Source organism: Monodelphis domestica, chromosome 4, assembly GCF_027887165.1.
Source record: "Monodelphis domestica isolate mMonDom1 chromosome 4, mMonDom1.pri, whole genome shotgun sequence".
NCBI classification, from domain to species: domain Eukaryota; kingdom Metazoa; phylum Chordata; class Mammalia; order Didelphimorphia; family Didelphidae; genus Monodelphis; species Monodelphis domestica.
This window is the reverse complement of record NC_077230.1, coordinates 1,687,316-1,709,178: the sequence shown is the minus strand read 5'-3', so window position 1 is coordinate 1,709,178 and position 21,863 is coordinate 1,687,316. Positions and strand designations below refer to the sequence as shown.

The 21,863-nt window shown below is 44.5% G+C and overlaps 1 protein-coding gene across 2 annotated transcripts in view; it reads right to left on the bottom strand.

The window, feature by feature from the left end:
• PRDM15 (PR/SET domain 15) overlaps window positions 1-21,863 on the bottom strand; it is a 166,575-nt gene that overhangs the window by 104,691 nt on the left and 40,021 nt on the right. For both annotated transcript variants that reach the window (XM_056797057.1, XM_056797056.1), the window contains exons 4-5: window positions 19,855-20,008; window positions 12,032-12,284 (exon numbers count right to left, since the gene is read on the bottom strand). In XM_056797057.1, the coding sequence (XP_056653035.1) occupies window positions 12,032-12,284; window positions 19,855-20,008 (407 nt within the window). The remainder of the gene's footprint in view (window positions 1-12,031; window positions 12,285-19,854; window positions 20,009-21,863) is intronic.

Here is a 21,863-nt window from a genome sequence, read left to right as displayed (position 1 = left end):
TCATTCCTCCAGAAGATGAGAATGGGTTCCCACAAACACTGCCCCCTGGGCAGTGCTAGCACCATAAAAGCCATGAATCCTTGGGCTTGAGTCAGTCTTGTGGAGATAGTCTCCTGACTGGAGAGACTCTTTGAGGGAGCTTTGCTGGAGAATGTGGCTTGGATCTTGGGCTTGGAGCTCAACTTCAACTTGGACTCTGACTCCTGGACTACTTCATGGGGTGAATGAAAGGCTGAATCCTTTCCTAGTTTCTGGGGAAACTAGCTTCCACCTTGGAGGAGGTCCTGTGGTTATTCACTACCAGCCTTCCTGGTTGAGAGCTAATTAATCTCTGCCTGGATAGGATAGATAACCTCTCTAACACCCTCACATTTCTCTTCTTTATTGTTTCTTCTCTATTTGTAGATATTTTATAGGATTTAAATTAATACTTCAATTACTATATTCATAAAGTTTATTATCTGACAAAATAGAACCACATGACTAAGTGTTCTACCTGCTCAAAAAATCCTGCTCCACCAAAGGTGTCACAGGAAGGAAAAAGAGGCTGAGAGACAGAACTCCACCAAATTTATCTCCTGTCTACATCGGCACATAACAATAGGAAGAGAGTAGGGTGCTAGGAATCGTAGTTTTGCTGGGGATAGTAGTTTTTAGGGTTACAGATTCAAATTACACAATCCCCCTTGGGACCCCCTGGGAGACTAGTCTCCCATATGGATCCTGTAAACATAACCAACTTATAAATTATACTAATTTGGAGATAAAAGGGAAAGAGAACAAAACCAATGATTACTAAGTGCACTGACAAAAAGCAAATTGGGGGGCAGTATCCTTCGGCATAAGAGTATACATACAAAATAAATGTGTTACAAGCCCCCACAGTTCAATTTCACTACAACCCAAAGTTCATTCTGGATCTTTCAGTGCAGTGTGAAGTTTCTGCAGGCATCTCCGTGGCAACTTCTCCAAGCAGTTCACTTTCTGGATTCTGGGAGGTAGCAAGTTTCTTAACTTATACAAAACTAGAATTTTATGACAATTATACAATCCCCTCTGAGGAGGGTGTTGAGAAACACTTGGATCAACTCAGGAAACATTAATTTTCACTAAGAAAAAAGCTTTATAAAAAATAGTAGTATAGCAGCTAATTCAAGAAAATCTTTTGGGTCTAAAAGGTTACCAAGAATCTAGATCATTCTGGTAGCGGTAGATTAAACTGAAGAGTTAAAAATCATCCGGAAGCTACTTAGGCTTCATCAGAAATGCACCTCCTAGGAAAACCTTCCCAGATCCTCTGGTATGAGACTGTAACAGCCATAAAAAGCATTTCTTTTTATGTCTCAAATATTACATTTTTACAAATGCAGAGGTGGGGATTAGTGCTACCACACTTCACTTCAGCTACTAAATGAACCCTTTCAAAGGTACTTTTATAATGACATGTTCTCCAGTCCAGTCATATGGGGGGGAACAAATAAAGACAATATAACAGCACATATAGCTAATTGTCATAACAAAGTAACTTAAAGTGACACTGTTACAGAATTTAAAAACAAAATAAAATCTTAAAACAAGCAATCAGCAAATACAATATATGTAACACGATACAGGCACTGAATTCAAGACTCCTTTTTTTTCCAATTCCAATCCAGAGATTTTTCATAAAACAATGGAATCTGAAAAGTTTAAAAATCCACCTTCAGACTCATTAAGGTTCCTTCCCCTCCCCTGTATCATCATTCATCTAGGTTCCTTTTAGTCACACATCTGGGATCTTTCATAGTGAGGGAGAATTACAAGCTGAACACAGTGTGGAGGAATCCCATATTGGATGTATTGTAGAGATTGGGTAGGCCAGAATGGCAAGGGGGTATAGGGAGAGGAATTTCTCCCCTGAACCTCAAAATTATTCAAGTCAATCACAAGGACCAGAGCACCCCGTAACAGTAGGAAGAAAAGATACCCTACAACTGGGAGCTGTTCGAGATAGGTAATGTACTGCTCTTTCATAGAGTGAGCCATGCTTGCAATTCTACTTCCTGTTTGGAAGAGTAACCTTCCTTCCCCTTCCCCTAGGGGTAAAATGATAGAGGGCAGCTTGCTTCACCTGTCTTGAGGACAGGGAGTTAATAGGGTGGAAGCTCTCTTGCCTAAGGGAAACACACCTGGGCATCCAAGGTACACATCGAGCAAGCACTCAGCTGGTGGCAATGTAAGGAAAAGAGGAACGTATTCTTTTCAAGCCTCTGGAGAGGGGCTCCAGTCAGCAACAGCAACAGCAGAAGTAACAGCGGCAGCAGCAGTGGGAGGAGCAAGAGAGGCAGAAGCAATGGCTTCACAAGGACCACTCAGGCAAGGAGGCAGGAGCAGACACTTGGGATCATCCAGGGAGTTAGCAGCAGGAGGCTGGATCTGCAGCAACAGGCGACGGCAGCAACATCAGGAACAAAGAGAGTTCCCCGGAAAGGCGGGGAGGGGGCAGAAAGCTGTGGCAGGAGAAACATGGTTTTGTTTTAAACTAATCTACTCAGAGAGAATTAAGGGCTCTGAACCCCACTTTTGGTCACCATAAATGTAGGGTTTAAATTAACAGTCAATATTTCACATATTATATTTATAAAGTTTATTATCTGACAAAATAGAACCTAAGTTCTTCTAAGTTCTACCTGCTCAAACTGCCCGTTTCACCAAAGCTGCCAACAGGAAAGAAAGAGGAGCTAGACATGGAATTCCACTCAATTTATAAACTTGTCTACATTAGAACGTAACAAGAGGAAATGAGTGGAGTTCCGGGAATCATATTTGCTGGAGATCATAGTTTGTTTTGGTTTTTTTAAACCCTCACCTTCCCTTTTAGAGTCAATACTGTGTATTGGTTCCAAGGCAGAAGAGTGGTAAAGGCTAGGCAATGGGGGTCAAGTGACTTGCCCAGGGTCACACAGCTGGGAAGTGTCTGAGGCCAGATTTGAACCTAGGACTTCCTGTCTCCAGGCCTGACTCTCAATCCACTGAGCCACCTAGCTGCCCCCTGGGGATCATAAGATTTGAGGGTAACAGATTCTAATTTCACACTTTCCACAGGAAGGAAAAAGAGGCCGAGAACTCCACCAAATTTATCTCCTGTCTATATCAAAATGTAACAATAGGAAGAGAGTAGGGTACTGGGAATTGTCGTTTTCCTGGGGATCATAATTTTTAGGGTAACAGATTCAAATTACACAATTTGTAATTAAATTTCTGACTCGAGATATAGCAAATATTGGTGAACATAAATTTTATAAAATTATTGTTCAATCATTAAATTTAACCCTTACAATGGGTAAGTATGAACATGTTATTAGGTAGATATAGTTACCATTAAAACACAAACACCATTATCACATAGAAATGTTAAGAGTTCTAGGTAGCTACATATTGTATAGACGTATACTATTAACAATAGATAACCTACTTAACATTTTTTACATTCATTTACATCCATTCCACAGATCCATTTTACTCACACCAGGGGAGAAATTTTAAATTCTCCAAACAGAATGCCTTCTTCTCTGTATTTCTGCATATATGTACATAAATGTAGGTGGAGTTTTGTATCATTCTATACATAGGCTGTGTATAGTTTTCATTCTATGCTATTGTATTTTGACTTTAGTTAGCAATAGTTTTTGTTTGTTTTAAATTAGGATTTTTCTCTTCTGTAAATAGAAGAGGAAAAATTCACAATTTACAGTAGTTAGTAAGATGTTTTGAACATCCATTTCATCCTTAGGTAAGCATTGGTTTTGTATTAGAATAAATAAGGTCTATATTGTTGCTAATTTTCATAATAGTAGCAAGATAAATGTTGCAGTTTTATTATTAGAATAGAAGTTTTATGAACTAGAAAAGGAAAATTTGTTACTCTGTTCTTTTATAATTGCATTGTGTAGTTTTAATTTTGTAACTGTATTTTGATTTGCATTTTGCAAACTTTTCCTTCCTATCTCTTTTCTTTTCTGTCCTAGGATAGGTAAATTTAGATTAGGGATAGTGATAGTTATAGAATACTATAAGTTGAGGAAATAGTTCTATTTGGGAAAAATTATTGGGTTGAGTCATAGAATAGGTATATGGTAATTGCATTAATTTGAGAAGAAAATGAATTTTCTCCCAATTTTCCCACAGGGGGATTAAAATGATAATTGTGATGTAAGAGTAATTAGCTTAGTTAGAAATGCAGTACAATCAGAGAGAGAATTTAAATAAGAATATTTGAGGTACTAGGGTACTTTAAGAGATTTCTATGGAATCCTGAGGAGGTCAGAGACAGAGATTTTCGGAGGGTGCCTTGAGAACGTTGGTTGAGTAATAACTGCTCTATCTTCTTCTGGGAGAGAGACTGAGAGGGTGGTTGTCCCTGACTTTCCTCTCAAATCAGCCTTGGAGAGTTTGTGGAAGACTTACAACACCTAAATCTGAATTGAAAATTGAAGAGCTATTTGGATCAGAGAACAGGAGACCTTACTGAGATGCTACTCAGAGTTCCTCTGGGACCACCAAAGAACAGCTGCTTGGAGAAACAACTTCCAATTCAGATTATCAGAGTTGATCTTTGGCTGGGGGAAAAGGAGGATTTCTATAACATTAAGTTAATATTTTGTTTTTGGAAATAGGTTTAGTAAGATAGAATTATACTTTAGTTAGTCAGTGTAGATATAAGAAGGGTTACCATTTGGTAATCATCAAAGAGTTACCATTAGGGAAAGATTTTGGTGGGAAACATATAGAATTATTAGTTAATAGGAAATCCTTTATAAATATATACTTTCCTTTACTTCCTTTCAATTTCCCTTTATATAGTCATTTAATAGTTACAATAAGTAATTTTTTTTTTTATAAATAGCCTGAAAAAGATTTTTCTACAACAGCCTGGTGGCCATATTTTTTCCAAAGGTCAATTTTGAGAACCTGTTCACACCAGATACAACTATTGGTATCACCAATATACCAATAACTAATAAGGGCCAATAATCCTTTACAACAGTTTGCAAGCCGCATTTTAAGATAAGAATCTAGAAACAAGGGATGAGATGGTACCTCAGCATTGTTTTGATTTGTATTTCTCTAATTATGAAAGATTTAGAACACTTTTTCATGTGCTTATTGATACTTTTTATTTCTTTATCTGAAAACCCTCTATTCATATCCCTTGATCATTTGTCAATTGGGGAATGGCTTGAGTTTTTGTAAAATTAACTTAGTTCCTTAGAGATTTGAGAAATGAGACCTTTGTCAGAGGTTTTATTATAAAAATTTTTCCCAATTTGTTGCTTCCCTTCTAATTTTGGTTACATTGGTTTCGTTTGTACAGAAACTTTTTAATTTAATATAATCAAAATTATTCATTTTACATTTTGTAGTGTTCTCTATCTCCTGCTTGGTCTTAATTCCTTCCTTTCCATAGGTCTGACAGATATACTATTCTATGTTCATATAATTTGTTTATAATTTCACTCTTTATATTTAAGTCATTTACCCACTCTGAATTAATCTTAGTAATAGGGTATAAGATGTTGACCTAAGCCTAATTTCTCCAAAACTGTTATCCAATTCTCCCAGCAGTTTTTGTCAAATATAGTGGGTTCTTGTAACATAAGCTGGGATCTCTGAGTTTATCATACACTATCTTGCTGAGGTCATTTACCCCAAGTCTATACCATTGATCCACCCTTCTAAGCCAGTACCACATAGTTTTGGTGATCACTGCTTTATAGTATTGTTTAATATCTGGTAAAGCTAGGCCTCCATTCTTCACATTTTTTTTTCATTATTTCCCTTGATATTCTTAATCTTTTGTTCTTTCCGATGAACTTTTAAAGAATTTTTTCTACTTCTATAAAAAAGTTTTGGTAGTTTGTTAGGTATAGCAATGAATAAATAAATTAATTTAGGTAGGACTGTCATTTTGATTATATTAGATCATCCTATCCATGCGCAATTAATGTTTTTCAAATTGTTTAGATCTAGTTTTATTTATATGCAGTGTTTTGTAATTATGTTCATATAATTCCTATAATTGTCTCGGTACATAGATTCCCAGGTAGTTTATCTTGTCTAGAGTAATTTTAAAAGTTTCTCTGTCTAACTCTGACTGCTGGGTTTTGTTGGAAACATATAGGAATGCTGATGATTTATGTGGGTTTATTTTGTACCCTGCAACTTTGCTAAAGTTATTGATTGTTTCTAATAGTTTTTTAATTGATTTTCTTGGATTCTCTAGGGATACCATCATGTCATCTGTGAAGAGTGATAGTTTAGTTTCTTCACTGCCTATTTTAATCCCTTCAATTTCTTTTTCTTCCCTAATTGATACTGCTGGCATTTTAAGTACAATATAAATTAATAGTGGTGATGATGAGCATCCCTGATTTTCTTCCAATCTTATTGGGAAGGCATCTAATCTATCCCCATTATAGATTATACTTGCTGATGATTTTTTAAAAATACTGTTTATTATTTTGAGGAAAGGCCCTTCTATTCCTATACTTCCTAGTGTTTTCAATAGAAGAGGCTATTGTATTTTGGTCAAAGGCTTTTCCTGCATCTATTGAGATAATCATGTGATCTCAGTTGGTTTGATTATTGATATGGTCAATTATATATATGGTTTTCCTAACATTAAATCATTCATGCATTCCTGGTATAAATTCCACCTGGTCACAATGAATAATCCTTGTGTTATCTTGTAGCCTTTTAGCAAGTATTTTATTTAATATTTTTGCATCTGTAATCATTAAAGATATTGGTAAATAGTGTTCTTTCTCTGTTTTTGATCTTCCTGGCTTGGGAATCAGTATAATATTTGTATCATAAAAAGAATTTGGTAAGACTCCTTTTTTACTGATTTTATCAAATAGTTGAGAGTACTGGGATTAATTGATCTTTAAATGTTTGATAGAACTCACTTATGAATCCATCTGGTCCTGGTGATTTTTTCTTAGGGAGTTCTTTAATGGATTGCTCAATTTCTTTTTCTGATATGAGATTATTTTAGTATTCTATTTCTTTTATTAATCCAGGAAATTTATATTTTTTAAAATAATCATCCATATCAGTTAGATCGCCATATTTGTTGCCATATAATTGGGTAACATAGTTCTTGATAATTACCTTAATTTCCTCTTCATTAGAAGTGAGATCACCCTTTTCATTCATTAATTTGATTCTCTTCTTTCTTTTTCTTAATTAGATTAATCAATACTTCATTTATTTTATTTGTTTTTCCAAAATACCAGCTCCTAGTCTTATTTATTAGGTCAATAGTTTTTAAATTTCAATCTTATTAATTTCTCATTTGATCTTTAGGATTTCCAATTTGGTCTTTATCTGAGGGTTTTTAATTTGTTTTTTTCCTAGTTTTTTTTTAATTGTATGCCAAATTTGTTGATCTCCTTGTTCTCTTTATTGTTAATATGGGCACTCAGGAATATAAATTTTCCCCTCAGTACTGCTTTTGCAGCATCCCCAAAATTTTGATATGTTGTTTCCTCATTGTCATTCTCTTCAATGAAATCATTAATTATTTCTATGATTTGCTATTTAACCAACCAGTTTTGGATAATCAGATTTTTTAACTTTCAATTAATTTTTATTTGCCTCTCTATGTATCCTTACTAATTATAATTTTTATTGCCTTATGATCTGAAAAAGTTACATTTATTATTTCTGCTTTTTTGCATTTGTTTGCAATGTATTTATGCCCCAGTACATGGCCAACCTTTGTGAATTGTTGCTGAAAAGGTGGGATGTTTCTTTTTAACCCTATTTACTTTTATCCATATATCTATTAACTCTAATTTTTCTAAGATTTCATTCACATCTCATATTTCTTTATTATTTATTTTTGGTTTGATTTATCTCTACCTGATAGAGGAAGGTTCAGCTCTGCCACTAGTATAATTTTACTATCTATCTTCCCCTTAAGCTCCAATAGTTTCTCCTTTAACAATTGGGATGCTGGGGGCTGCTGGGTAGCTCAGTGGATTGAGAGCCAGGCCTAGATATGGGAGGTCCTAGGTTCAAATCTGACCTCAGACACTCCAGCTATGTGACCCTGGGCAAGTCACTTAACTCCCATTGCCTAGCACTTACCGCTCTTCTGCCTTGGAACCAATACATAGTATTGGTTCCAAGATAGAAGGTATTAGTTAAAAAAAAAAAAATCTGGATGCTGTACCATTTGGTGCCTACATTGACTACTGCTATTTCTTCATTGTATATACTGCCTTTTATCAGGATATAATTACCTTCCCTATCTCTTTAAATCAGATCTATTTTTACTTTGTCTTTTTCAGATATCATGATTGCGACTCCTGCCTTCTTTTTCTCACTTGGTGCCCAATAAATTTTGCTCCAGCCTCTTACCTTTACCGTGCTTCTTGTAGACAACATATGGTAGGATTTGGGTTTCTAATCCACTCTGCTATCTGCTTTCCATTTTATGAGTGAGTTCATCCCATTCACATTCAGTATGTGTTACCACCTGTGTATTCCCCATCATTTTGATTTCCCCTCTTAGTCCTGCCCTTTCTTCTTTCACTGTTTCCTTCTACACCAGTGTTTTGTTTTTAATCAGTCCCCCTTTTTCCCACTCTTATTTTACTTTCCTTCCTACCCCTTCCCTTCTTATTCCCCTTGTAGTTTTCTTTAAGGTCTATTATTCACACCACCACCACCTTTCACTCCCTTTTAATACTCCCCTTCCGACTCCCCCCCCCCCTTCATTATTCCCTCTCAACTACCCTGTAGGGTAAGATAGAATTCTACACCCCAATAGATCTGGCTGTTCTTCCTTCAGAACTGATTCAACTGAAAGTAAGGCTTAAGAATTTTCTATTACCACTCTCTTCCTCCCCTTCTTATAATAGTATTCTTCCCCACCACCACCCCACCCTATGCACCTCTTTATGTGGTATGATTTATCTTATTTTTCTTCTTCCTTCATGTTTCTATTAGTACCATCCTTTCCCCCTCTTTGTTTGCATATCATCTTAAACAACTTAGTACCACAAACCCTGCCTATGAATAATTCTTCTATCTACTATAATGAAAATAATTTTCAAAAGTTACAGATATCATTTTTTCCATATAAGAATGTAATAAATCTAATCTTACTAAAGCCCTTAAAAAAATTTTTCCCCTATTTCTTGTTTACATTTTCATGGTTCTCTTGAATTATGTATTTGGATATCAAATTTTCCATGTAGTTCTGTTCTTTTCTATAAGAATACTTGCAAATCTTCTGTTTTGTTAAATGATCATACTTTCCCCTGAAAGTATATAGTCAGTTTTGTTGGGTAGGTGATTGATTCTTGGTTGTAGACCCAATTCTCATGCCTTCTCGATTATCTTATTCCATGCCAAATGGTCTTTTGAGTGGAGGCTGCCAGATCCTACGTAATTCTAACTGGAGCTCCTTGATATCTGAATTGTCTCTTTCTGGCTTATTGCAATATTTTTCTCCTTGGCCTGCCAACTCTTGAATTGGCTATTACATTCTTGGGGGTTGTCTTTCGGGGATTTAATGTAGAGGTGATCTATGGATTCTTTCAACGTCTATTTTGCACTCTTGTTCAAGAATATTAGGACAGTTTTCTTGGATAATTTCCTGTAATGTGATGTCAAGGCTTTTATTTTGTTCTAGGCTTTCAGGTAGACCAATCATTCTCAAATTGTCTCTCCTGAATCTGTTTTCCAGGTAAGTTGTCTTTTCAATGAGATATTTCATGTTTCCTTCTCTAATAATTTTGCTTTATTAATTCTTGCTGCCTTGTGAGATCATTAACTTCTACCTGTCCAATTCTAGTCTTTAAAGACTGATTTTCAACCTCTATCTTTTGATTTTCCTTTTCGGTTTGGTCTATCCTGCTTTTCATGGCTTTCAGCAGTCAATTTTGGTGTCCAATTTGCTTATTTACTTCATTTGATTTCTGTGCCTGTTTTTCCATGTGGGCAATTTTGTCTTTCAAGCTGTTATTTTCTTTTTTGTATTATTTCCATTTTTTCACCCCATATTTCTTCCCATTTTTCTTCTATCTTTCTTACTTGGTTCTTTAACTCCTTTTTGAGTTCCTCAAGAGCTTGAGACCAATTTCCATTTTTCTGGGAAAGTCTGGATGTAATTCAGTATCAAAGGGTTCAGAGAAGTAAAAAGAATGAGGGTCGAAAAGACCAGTGGGTGGATTTGGTAGAGAAAAAGGGATGAGATCAAAGGTACATGCAAAAGGGTTTGTCTTGACAAGGAGAGGGGCCACCTCTTTACGAAACAGGGATGAAGGAAGAAATATTGAGGAAAGATGCTTAGGTAATATGAAATGTGAAAATCACCTTTTTTTGTTAAAATGAAAAATGAAGAAAAGTCCTCAGCTAAGAGTGGAGGGAGGTTCTGAAGAGATATAAAAAGCAGCTACTGTACTGAGGAGTAAAGGCAATGAATTAGAAAACTGTAAAAAGGTATCCTTGTTGTGATCAAGGGCCAGTTGAGAGGAACAGATTTGTAGTGGACACAGTCCATGATTCCATTCAGTAGCACATCATGGTAGAGATGGAAGTTGGCTTCTTAAGAGCAGGGGAAAAGTGTTTGAGTCTCTGTAAATCTCTGCACTTAATACAGTGTCTGGCACATCGTGAGCCCTTAATAAGTGACTATAGACTCACTTTTGTTTCTTGGTGCTATGCCAGGTTACGAACAAATTATAAACAAGTTACTACCTTGTTTCAGGATCGTTTTGATGAGCCATCAACAGGCCTTGTTCAGGGATGCCTTCATGCTGAATGAATCCTTTAGTCAATAACAATATTCCTATCAAGCACGGCTTTGTGAAGACCAAGTGAGAGAACACTTACAAGTGCAAGCACGGCGCCTATTAGAGAGCCAACGCCGTGTCAGTAAATGGCTTTTATCAGCGTGATCATCGCTCGCACTCAGGACGTTTTAGCAACAACTTACACTGTACAATGAGAACGTCACAGCTTACCATTTAAAGCCCGCCATGTTGTCCTTTCCAGATTATTTTCTTGCTATTTCCTAATATACTTTTCATCAATGCCAAATACCAGTTTTCTCCCTCTGCCTCCCTGCACCCCCAGGGGGGTTAACAAGCCTTGCTGAATTTTCTGAAGCAGAGAGAGAGAGAGAGAGAGGAACTGCTACTCATCCCTCACCATGGCGGATGATTTCTTCCCAGAGGGAGAAAACGTGCTTCCTTACGTCGTTAAGGATTCGTCCTGACTCAGGGTGATTTATTTACAAAGGACCAAACAGCATAATAGAGAGCTTTAAAGGGCTGCACCGTCCACAAGTTCTGAGCCCAACGTGCTGGAAAAAAGCTTGTTGTTGGCCCCACTTTATAGAGCAAACAAACTGGTGATCCAAGAGGAAAAGTCATACAGTTAGTAAACAGCAGGGCTGAGTGGTAAACTTTAGTTCTGGGGCTCAAATCTAGGCCTCTTTGCATAACACTATAGCGGCTTCTAGAGCATTTTATAAAACACGAGCAAGAAAAAGTCAATGACAGAGCTGAGAAGAGTAGAATTTCCCAATAAAAATCAAGGCACATTAAATAAAGGAAAAAATGGAAAAGCAACAGAATATCCTTAACATGTTACCACTAATTGGTTAGCAGAACTAGAACTTTAAGTTATCTTTATAGGATTAGTTTTAGTCCGTTAATATTTTCCCGTCTGTCCCTCTTTACGTTAACTGCAAACAAGGGCAAGGCAAATCACGGAAAAGAAAAAAATGAAGTTTTACACAAGTAAATCATTTAAAATATTGCAGGAAAACAAGAAGACAAAACCAAATGAGAACCGCCCCAAAAGAAAAGCCTGAGCTTCTTAAAAAAAGTTACCCCAGTATAGGTACGAGTTTATTTTATTCCCTCAACATTCTTTCCTGGAAGGGTACCATCATGGCGGCTCAAGGTACAGTGAAATGCTGGCTGCTACCTATCCAAAAAGAGGGGTAAATGGCTGTCATTCTCCCACATACCATGCACAATATTGGAGACCTGCTTCAACACTGGCTTCTCCATTTTTTTGGCATAAAAAGCGGCATACCACACTCGCAACTCGGTGCCTGGAGGAATGTCCCGGGAGGTAGTGAAGTAAATGTCATTGTCGTGTTGGAAGGCCGTCAAGTTCTGATGCTCGTAGTCTACTGCCGGCCTCACCATCATCATCCAGTTGCAGTCATCCTCGTTGGAGGTGTCGAAACAAACCGAGTGCCCGTCCTTCTGGAAGACCTGATGGGTAGAAAGCAACAGTGTGGTCATGGGCTAACATGAGTAGGGACAATACTAGAGAGGATCTCGGCCCAGGAACTAAAAGGGAAAGACTCCCATGACAAGTGACTTCCTAAAACCTGCTCCAAGCATGAGACGGGCAATCATGGATGGACTCGCCCAGCTTAGAACGTGATCCAGAAGACGGCTCGACGTTCTAGGGAACACGACGTCTGCGGGCTGAGGATGAAGCGAGGGCACAGCGGCACTAAGGGACACATTCTGTGAGCGCAGAAAATCACAGAACAGGGGAAAGTACAAAGTACATTTTATGCAATAGCAAGTCTTAAGAAGCCAAGACGGTGGAGGGACAGAACAGGGGACAGAGCGCCAAAAATAGAAGAGTGTCGGGTCAGGCACGAAGCTGAGCTGTGAGAGCGGCATGTTTCGCTATGAGACATCCCTCCGAGGAAAAGGGACAACATCAATAGCGACGTGCATCACTAGAGACGGAACCAGAAAACAGTCACAAATGAAATGACTTCCTCCATGTGGGAGCTGTGAACCAGGAAAAGGATATGGCCATTTGCTTGTGACTTCAGCGTCAACCAAGAATCCCAAAACAAATGGTTTCATCGGCTATTTGGTCGCCACTCGTGAAGTGTTCACTAGGGAGTAAAGCTCCAAGGTTCTGTGGTGAAGGAGAGAGACGGGGAATTCTGCGATGAACTTACCGGCTACGTTGAGAGCGTGTGGCTTTACTGTAACAAGGGATGACAGAAGCAGCTTCAGAAGACCTTCGGGTGAGGGTAATAACTGTCACCACTCTGAGAAGCATTACAGACGTGCTTCGAACACAGGGAGGAGACCCCAGAGAGAGGAAGCCCCAAACACCACAGAAAGGAAACGAAATTGGCTCTCTGGGCAGAGAACATTGGGTGAACGGAGGGGACGCCACTTCCCAGGAAGCTGGTGCAATCAGCCCACTGGCTAGGAAGAGCAAAGCACAAAACGAGAGGAAAAGGAGTGAGCGTGGGGGACGTTCCTTCTGCATCAAGCGTTTGACGAGGATCTCGTTGGGTCCAAAGAACGACCTTGTGAGATGGCCGTTATTACCCTCATTTCAGCAGAGGAAACAAAGGCTAAACAGGCTCTCGGCCAGCGTCACCCAACCGCGAAGGGTTTGAGGAGGATCTAAACACGGCTCTTCCCGACTCCAATCCTCACACTTCATTCATTGTGCCGTCGAGCTGCCGCGAGAATGAAGCTGAGGAGTCATTGCGCGTGACTAACTCTCACGTGGCCTCCTCAAAATGATACTGGAAAGAGGCCAAAGGATATAAGCCAAAGAACAATAAGAAGATCAATAACCTGCTAACATCGCCAATAATCCAAGAAATACGAACTCAAGGGACCGCGAGTACGTGCCTCGACGTGAAGAACTGCGTTAGAAACTTGATGAAGAGAGGAGCGGTGAGAGGGGCAAGGACTTGCTGACTGTGGCACTATGAACTGGTTTAAACATTCTGGAAAACAATTGGGTGTGTGTGTGCATGCATGTCTGTGCACATGTGCGTGCATGTGTCTGAGCGCGTGTGTGCCTGTGTACATGTATGTGTCTGTGCACATCTGTGTGTTTGTGTGTGCCTGTCTGTGCATGTGTGCTTGTGCGCATGTGTATGCAGTTGCTAAACTGTTAATACCCTTTAACCCATTATTCAAAAGGTAGGTGGTAGAAAGGCATGAACCAGCCCTTCTTAAAATAAACACCGACGTGAAGCTGCAAGACTGGCTGCTTCAGATGAGCAGAATAAAAGAAACGCAAACCCACATGAGTGTGAGAGTTCTTCTCCCACCCGACAAACGGAGAAGATGAGGAAAGCTGGGCACGGTCGGCGCTGTCAGAGGGCAGCGCCCAGCTCGCTCACTCACGTGACCCAGGAGGGCAGCGTCAAGCGCACTCACTCATGTGACCCAGGAGGGCAGCGCCCAGCTCGCTCATTCACTTGATATACACTGTGGAGTCGCGTTAAACAAGGAGATCCCGAGGCTGGCTATTCGGGGGGGGGGGGGGGGGGGAAGAGCAGCCCCATAGAACAAGACACCCACAGAAGCACTGCTTGTAGACCGGAGACAGGACAGATGCTCACTGCCTGGAGGAACGGCTTCGTTGTGGCACACAAGCCAAATGTAAGAAAAGAATAGGAAAACGTCCAAGTTAACAGGAAGAATCATGATGTGACAGAAAGGGGCAGGAGTAGAACTAGGGGGAAAGAAACCTAATGAAGAGAATAACCTGAGTGCAAATAAAGACTGAAACTGAACTCCATATCGGGAATGAAGCTGACCCCCCAAAGGAAACGGCCATCAAACCCTAGAGGTGGAATGTGGAATTACAAGCGGGGGGAAGGGGGGGTCAGAGAATCTGAGTTTGAATCTCTGTTCCAGCTTACTCCCTTAAACCGCTTATTACACCTCAAGTTTCCTCATCAGAAAATGAACTTGGGACACCATTCAGCCTCTGAGGTCTCTTCTAGCTCTAAATCTATGACCTCGTGCCCTCCCTCCATTCCCTCTTAGGATTAGGCCCTACAAATGTGGCCACATGAATCAGGATCACATGGAAGAGGTCAGTCTCACTAAACTGCTTTTCTTTCCTCTTTATCCCTTGTTACAAGGCACGGGGGAAGAAGGCAGAAAGAAAGTCTGATGGGAGGACGACGTAAAGACAAGAAATGAACTAGAAATGAAAGCCTATTTGAAAAAAAAGAAAGCTCCAAAATATAATGAAGGACTCCTAGCTGGACACTTTATGGCACAAAAATACTGGAAAAAAGTAGGTGCCACTAATTAGAGAATGGAAGAATAAGCTGCTAGATCAGTATGGTTGCCACCAAAATATGAGTAGGAAGTGTTCGAAAATGGGCGGTTTGTACAATACTATGATAACAACTCTCTGATCATAATGAAAAAGGACAATAATAAAAGGTACTTGAATTCAGATGAACTGAAATTAAGAATCTTAGTTTAAAAAAAAATGATGCAACCAGTACATCCCTCTTCCTATTAGCAAGATCAAGGGCATAGAATGTGGCCTAGGTTATCCTACTTCTATGCTTTGTCCAGCAGTTTTCCTTAACTCTTTTCTTGGCTTATATGGGAGGGTTCAAATGTGGACTGGGGGAGGAAGGGGAAGTAGAGGAGGGAATTATAGCAGGAAATTATATTTTTAAAAATAGTAAAAAATGAAACATGGAGGAATGGCCAAATCAGATGAAATAGACAGAAGAGGCCCATTGTGGCCGTGATTCCGTTCTGAAAGCATGGAAGAAATGGTTTTCAAGTTTCTAAGAGAACAAGTTACTCAATAACTAGGAAGAATTACAGATAATATTACCATTAAAAAGTAAGGAAACATCAATAACTACCCATCAGAATGCCTACTTTCTCAACTTTTATGATTTTTATGGAGATCACTGACATATGTGCTGTGTTGTCCTGAGTATGATTTCTGGTAGACTATTTCCATTAGAGAATACAAGACAACACAGCTTACCTTTTGTTGGTTTCCGTTTATGTTAACCTTCTCTCGTGCCCATATTGAAGATGACGTGATGTTTAACAGATGCAACCAGAGATGCTTTTGTTCCATGATTCTTTCACTTCACTGACAAACTGATCAAACATAGTCCGCTCACCAAAAGGTCATGGCGGAGTGGTGCAGCAGGGTGGCTCTGTGGATGGAGAGCCAGGCCCAGAGATGGGAAGGTCCTGGGTTCAGATCTGGCCTCAGACATTTCCCAGCTGGGTGACCCTGGGCGAGTCACTTTGCCTAGGCCTGCCCAGTCTTCTGCCTTGGAGCCAGTACATGGATGGATTCTAAGACGGAAGGCAAAGGTAAAACAACAGAGAAAGGTCCCGCAGGAGGTCCTATACGGACTCCAAACGGAAAAGCTTCTCTCTTCACGGTCAGTCCAGATGCCCCTGTGTGCACGAGACACTGGGTGGGCTGGCCGCGTCGCCCGCGCGTAGACACAGAAGGAGCCTGCGGGGAGTGGGCTGCTGCTCCCCTAAGCAGCCATGAAGGCCGCCCCTCCGCTGACTGGGCCGCGGAGAACTCGCGGGCCCAGGGGCGGCCTCGGCCCTGCTGACGCTTCTGAGGACAGCGGGCCACGGCGGAGCGCTCTCGTCTATTCCCCAGCAGAGCCCGTCACGGCTCGGCCACACACGGGGCTCCGAGGAGACGACGGCACGGGCCAGACGGGCAGCCGAGGCCTCGGCGCTCCCTGCGGCCCCGAGGAGAGGCGGCGGCCGGAGAGTCGCCTACAAGAACGTGCCGGCTCCGGAGAGACGACGGGCGAGCACAGAGGCCTGCAGGGAGCCCGTTAGGCACCACACAGGTCGGCTTCCCCAGGATCTACGGGGAGGCCCAGAGATCCAGGAAGCTTTCTGGTGAACGTGCTGCCGTCCCAGGCCCCAGCGAGCCCGCTGGCCCCTCCGCTGGCTCAAGCCGCATCGCTTCCTCTTTGTCCCCAACAGGACACAGGGCTGGAGCAGCGTGCATTACCCAGAAGTCTGCGGGGCGCAGGCCGCCTCTCCCTAAGGACCAGGCTCGGGGAACCCTTGGGCGGGCTCCGGCGGGTGACGAAGATCAGCGGCTGCTGGGCCTCCGGGCGGGCCCTTGTGCCCGGCCGAGCCCAGGTCCAGAGAATGAGGAAGAGGGCAGGAGGCAGGAAGCAGCCCTGCCAGGGACGGCGCCTCCTCGCTGGCTCCCGAGAGCATCGCCTGGCTGCGTGGCGGGTGCTTCTGCCCTCCCCAGAGAGGACGCCCGGCATCCCGGCACCGCGGACGTCTCGAGGAGGGAGGAGGCCGGAGAGTCGTCGGCGCCGAGGCCGGTCCTCCAGACAGCGACGCCGGAGCATCTCGGAGAGGCCTGCTGGGCCGGAGGAAGCCGAGTGTGGGCGCCACGTCTGCCACGCCGCCCAGGAGGCGAGTGCGAGCACGTGCCGCCGTAGAAGCACCCAAACGAGGGCCTGTCTGCCCTTCCCGGCCTAATGGGGGCTCGTCTACGGTCCACCCACTCTTAGGCCAGCGCGGGCCACGGGGTTTGCCTTTGACCTGCAGGAGGCGCTGCCATGACCACTTCTGGACTGACCCGAGCAGCTTACCGACGACGTCCTCGTGGCCAGACCCGGCCGCTGTTGCTCAGCTCTCCTCCCGCCCCGAGAGCAGCCCGTGTGTGTCCGAGGCCGAGCGAGCCTCGTGGTCCCCGTGGCCCAGGGACTGCCCGCCGTCTGCAGCCGCTCCCCTCCCGGACTCCAAGGGCAGGGCCAGCGCGGCCCCTCCTCGCGGAGGCTCACGATCCCTCCGGAGAGCAGCCCGGGCGAAGGGCGCTGCCAGGCGCCCGGAGGAGCCACGCTCGACCCACAGGGCGCCCGCCTTGGCCGGGAAGGCGCCGACGGGTCTGGGAGGGCTGATCAGGAGGGAGAGCAGGAAGAGCCTTCTTGGTCACCCCGGACGGCCTCCCGACCCAGAAGCCATCTTCGGGGCACAGAGCGCACTTGCCGGGCTCTCAGGAGCAGCTCATCCGGGGGCGTCCTCCATGGTCACGTGGTTCAGAGCCGGCCCGCCCACAGGACTGACTTCCCAGCTGGGTGACCCTGGGCAGGTCACCTAACCCTGCGGCCCCGCCCCCGGAAGCCATGAAACAAGACCCGCTGGCGTGAAAGCGGTCTGGAGGCTTTGCTTGCGACGACCGGACAGCCACGCCAATGCGGCGATCAGGACAAACGGAGGAGTGAGCGGAGATGCTGTGGGCCGCCATGTTGTTGGAGGTCGTGAACACCGAGAACACGGGGAAACACGAGACCGTGAGGAGCAGGAAAGAGCAGGAGGTCAGGCGCGCCGCGCCGCCAAACAGCGCCAGAGTCACGGGCGAGAGTGGGGGGGGGGAGGGGACTGGAGCGGGCGGGGCCGCACGGAGCGCTTCCTGTCGCCTCACATGTCTGCGCATTGATGGCTCTCTGAGAACCAGACGACGAGCGGCACTTCTCCGGCTTCAGCTCCGCTATAGTGAGGCGCGCCTGGGCGTGCTGGTGTGGCTGTGACGCCCCATCAAGCGTCCGAGCTGGGAGAGATGGAAGCAGAGACGGGGACGTCGCTTCTGCGCAAGCTGCTGTCTCTATGGGGGGGGCGGAATGGGGGGGATCCACAGCTTCCCAAGGGAGGCCACATGGGACCATCCCAATCCTCAGAGCGTCTTCTCTCGAGCAGGCCTGGGTCGGCTTGACATCTCTTCCTGGTCACAGCTCGTCCTGCTTCTTCTGCGGATGGGCTGAGGAAGTTCTCCAGGCCCCGCACCCCATCGCCGTCCAGACGGCCCACAGACGGAGGCTCTCCGCCCCCGAAGACCTCCCTATCGGGCGAGCCTCCGCTGCAGCCTGCATGGCAGGCGCTGTGGGACCCCGGCAGGCAGGCCCTCGGCAGCCCCGGCTTCGCCCTGGTGCCGGAGCCTCTCACGATGACGCCCGGCTCGGCACAAACTTGTCCAGGCGCACCCGCTGGCTCTCCTGCTCAGGAGTCCCCAGGAGAGAGTAAACATCGGAGGGGCAGAAGGGAGACGCCGTACGGGAGGACCAGCAGCTCCGAGCAGACGACAGCTCAGACGTGATGATGATGGGGGCGGAGGGCCGAGCACCCCCACACGCACTCAATGGAGAAGAGGGCGCCCCAACCCCTTTGGAGCAGGAATCCTTCTCTCCGCTCTCAGGGGAAGCCCTCGTCACCGCTTCCCTCAATGATTCCACTAGCCTTCGGTGGAGCCCCCGGCCCTGACTCTTCCCACACCCCGATGTGTCTCCTCTGACTATGTGCGCTCCAGGGGCGCCCCAGAACTTCTGTGACCAACCCACACCCTCTGGTTTGGCATTCAAAGCCCTGCTCTGCAGCCTTCCTCCTCCTCCCTCCTGATGCCCCATAAGCACACACTCTAAGATGATGGGGCTGCCCTGAGCCATTTGCTGCTCCTCCTCTGTGACACCCCAGATCCCACTGGGCGAACCCCCTGGAGGGAAGCTCTGCCCTGCCTCCCACCCCTCGACACCTCCTCACTTCCAGCGCACGGACGCCTAACGGAAATAGCTTGGAAACTTAAGAAAGGAAAGACGTGTGTCTGCTGTCAGGATGGCACAGAAGGCGCGCGTTAAGGAGGAAGTATGGCTCTAGTTTCATTCTTCGGTACACGCAGACGCCATTTCCTGCAGCTGTTCTCTGACGTTCTGCAGTTGACTCTCTCTAGAAGGAATCTTTTCTAGGGAGGCCACCCTTCTTGGCCACTTATTAATCGGGGAACAGCGGCTGTTCATACAAAATCGAATTCGATTTTCAATAAACCCTGAAAAACACCTTGAGAAGCCTGGTACAAGGACCCCCCCCCCCCTCCTTCCTAGTTTGGGGGCAAAACCTCGCCATTTTTATGTCATGAAAAGTGGGAAAGTGTAGAGACGCCAGTGAACCTGTGAACGACAAGCGCTAGTCTACGGCCTTCGCTTTCCACGGGGTGGAGACGACACCAGCCAAGGGAGCCTCGTACCTTCAGGGGGAAAGCCGACTCCTTCTCCCACTTGGCGACTCTCCTAGACTCAAACGGACCAAACTGTGTGCGCTTGACGAGCTGGGTTATGGCGAAAACGCCTTCGGTGCCGTCTCCCAAGGGCTTGATCTCCAGGTTCGAGGGAAGAGACGACCTGAAAACGAGAGCAAGCAGAAGGGCACTCAGTGACCGCAAAGGAGCCCCTTCCGCCCCTCTGCTCTTCCGCCCGTGCTGGGCGTGCGCGTCTAACTGCTCGGCGGGGCTCGCGGACAGCCGCCACGTCTACCGGATTCGTGTATTTTCCCGGCGCAGCATCCCAAAGCTTTACCAGAGCCTGGAAGAGGAAGTACGGAGCGGGGGCGTCGCCCAAAGGGGTGACAGGACAACGAGGTGGCCAGAAGGGGGCGGGCTCACGGATGGACAGCCCAGCCGCTTCCCTGGCGGCCACAGGGCGTCAAGAGGAAAGGAGGCCACCAGAGGGACGGTGACGTGCTCAGCTTTGCCCTTACGGAAAAGCACGGGGGCCACGCCATGGCCGGTGGCCTGGAGCAAAGAGAAGCTCAGGCAGGAAGATGAAGTGCAAGGGAACTTGCAGCGTCTTCTCGCCCGAGTAAAGGGGCGTGAAGCAACGTGACAGCCACGTGAGTGAAGGGAAGGGAGCGCCAGAAATGCTACCAGGCTAGAAGCAGCCTGTCGCACTTCCTTAGATAGTGCTTGGAAAGAGGAGGGATCGAGGACACCAACAAAGACTTGGGAGCCTATAGAAATGGTTGTCTTAGACAGAAACAGGGTGATTTGGAGCACCTAGGTGCTCAGTAGACAGAAAGCCAGCCCTACAGACAGAAGGCCTGGGTTCAAATCTGTCCGTAGATACTTCATGGCTCTGTGATGCTGGGCAAATCACATAACCCCAAGTGCCCAGTGCTTACTGCTCTTTTGCTGTGGAACTGACAGTACTGATTCCAAGACAGAAATCAAGGGTGTAGTGGAGAAAAAAGAAATGGGATCATTTAAAAGTGGGGAGTTTGAGGGACGAGGGGGAAGGGAGAGAATTAATTTCATCTTCAGTGAATAGAACCACAGATTTAAACCTGAAACCTACTATTTACAAAACATACTGCCGAGCATCTCGATTGAGGGGAGTCCAGTCAGATAGTTGTTACTGAGTCTAGGAAAAGCTAGCAAAGGCCTGAACGAAGGTGGTAGCTATGGAAAGCGAGCCAAGATCAATCATCAGGACATTATATTGTGTTTTCTACAAGAAGTTGTGGGCTTCTGTCTCATCTATCCACAGTCTTAGCTAGTTTTCCCATTTCTCCGATGGACAGCACTTTAAAGATGTTGGGTCTAAATTGGGGTGATAATTTGGAGCCTTAGAATACTCTCTGGCAAAGCTAATGGACTTGAATTCATTAATATCATGTCCCATGAGCACGATGTGTGAATCTTGAAAATTCTCAGACTGTACCTTAGAACATTTTTGGTTAAGGCTGCTATCCCCCTATTTTTCAATGAAGGGACTTTGGTCAGGAATGTAGATGGGAACTCTAACATTACTCCACCCATACTTAGGCATACTTAAGGGAAGATACAGTTGTGAACTCCTTACTGAACAATGAAAAAGTACTTAACTCATACTTAAAGTGAAGCAAGAACCCTTAAGCTGGGTCTATTTTTAGGTCTAATACAAAAGGGTGCTAAGTACCTATGAAGGTCAAATTAATCAGGCAACTTGCAACGGGGACAAGATTAGTCTATTCAGGTGTGAATTACTCAAAGTTTTAGTCTACTCGGGTGTGAATTAAGAATGGTCAGTCCTTTGGAAAACGTCTACTGTGATTGGTAGACGTAGAAATTTAGGGGAGGTGACATAGGAGAAAATTCTCTTTAAAAGGAGGTCAGAAGGCCTCTGAAGGGAGTTCAGCTCCAAAGATGAATGTCACAGATTATGTAAACGGTCACCAAGTCCTATGGCACTTTATTTTAATAAATCTCAAGTCGATAAAAAG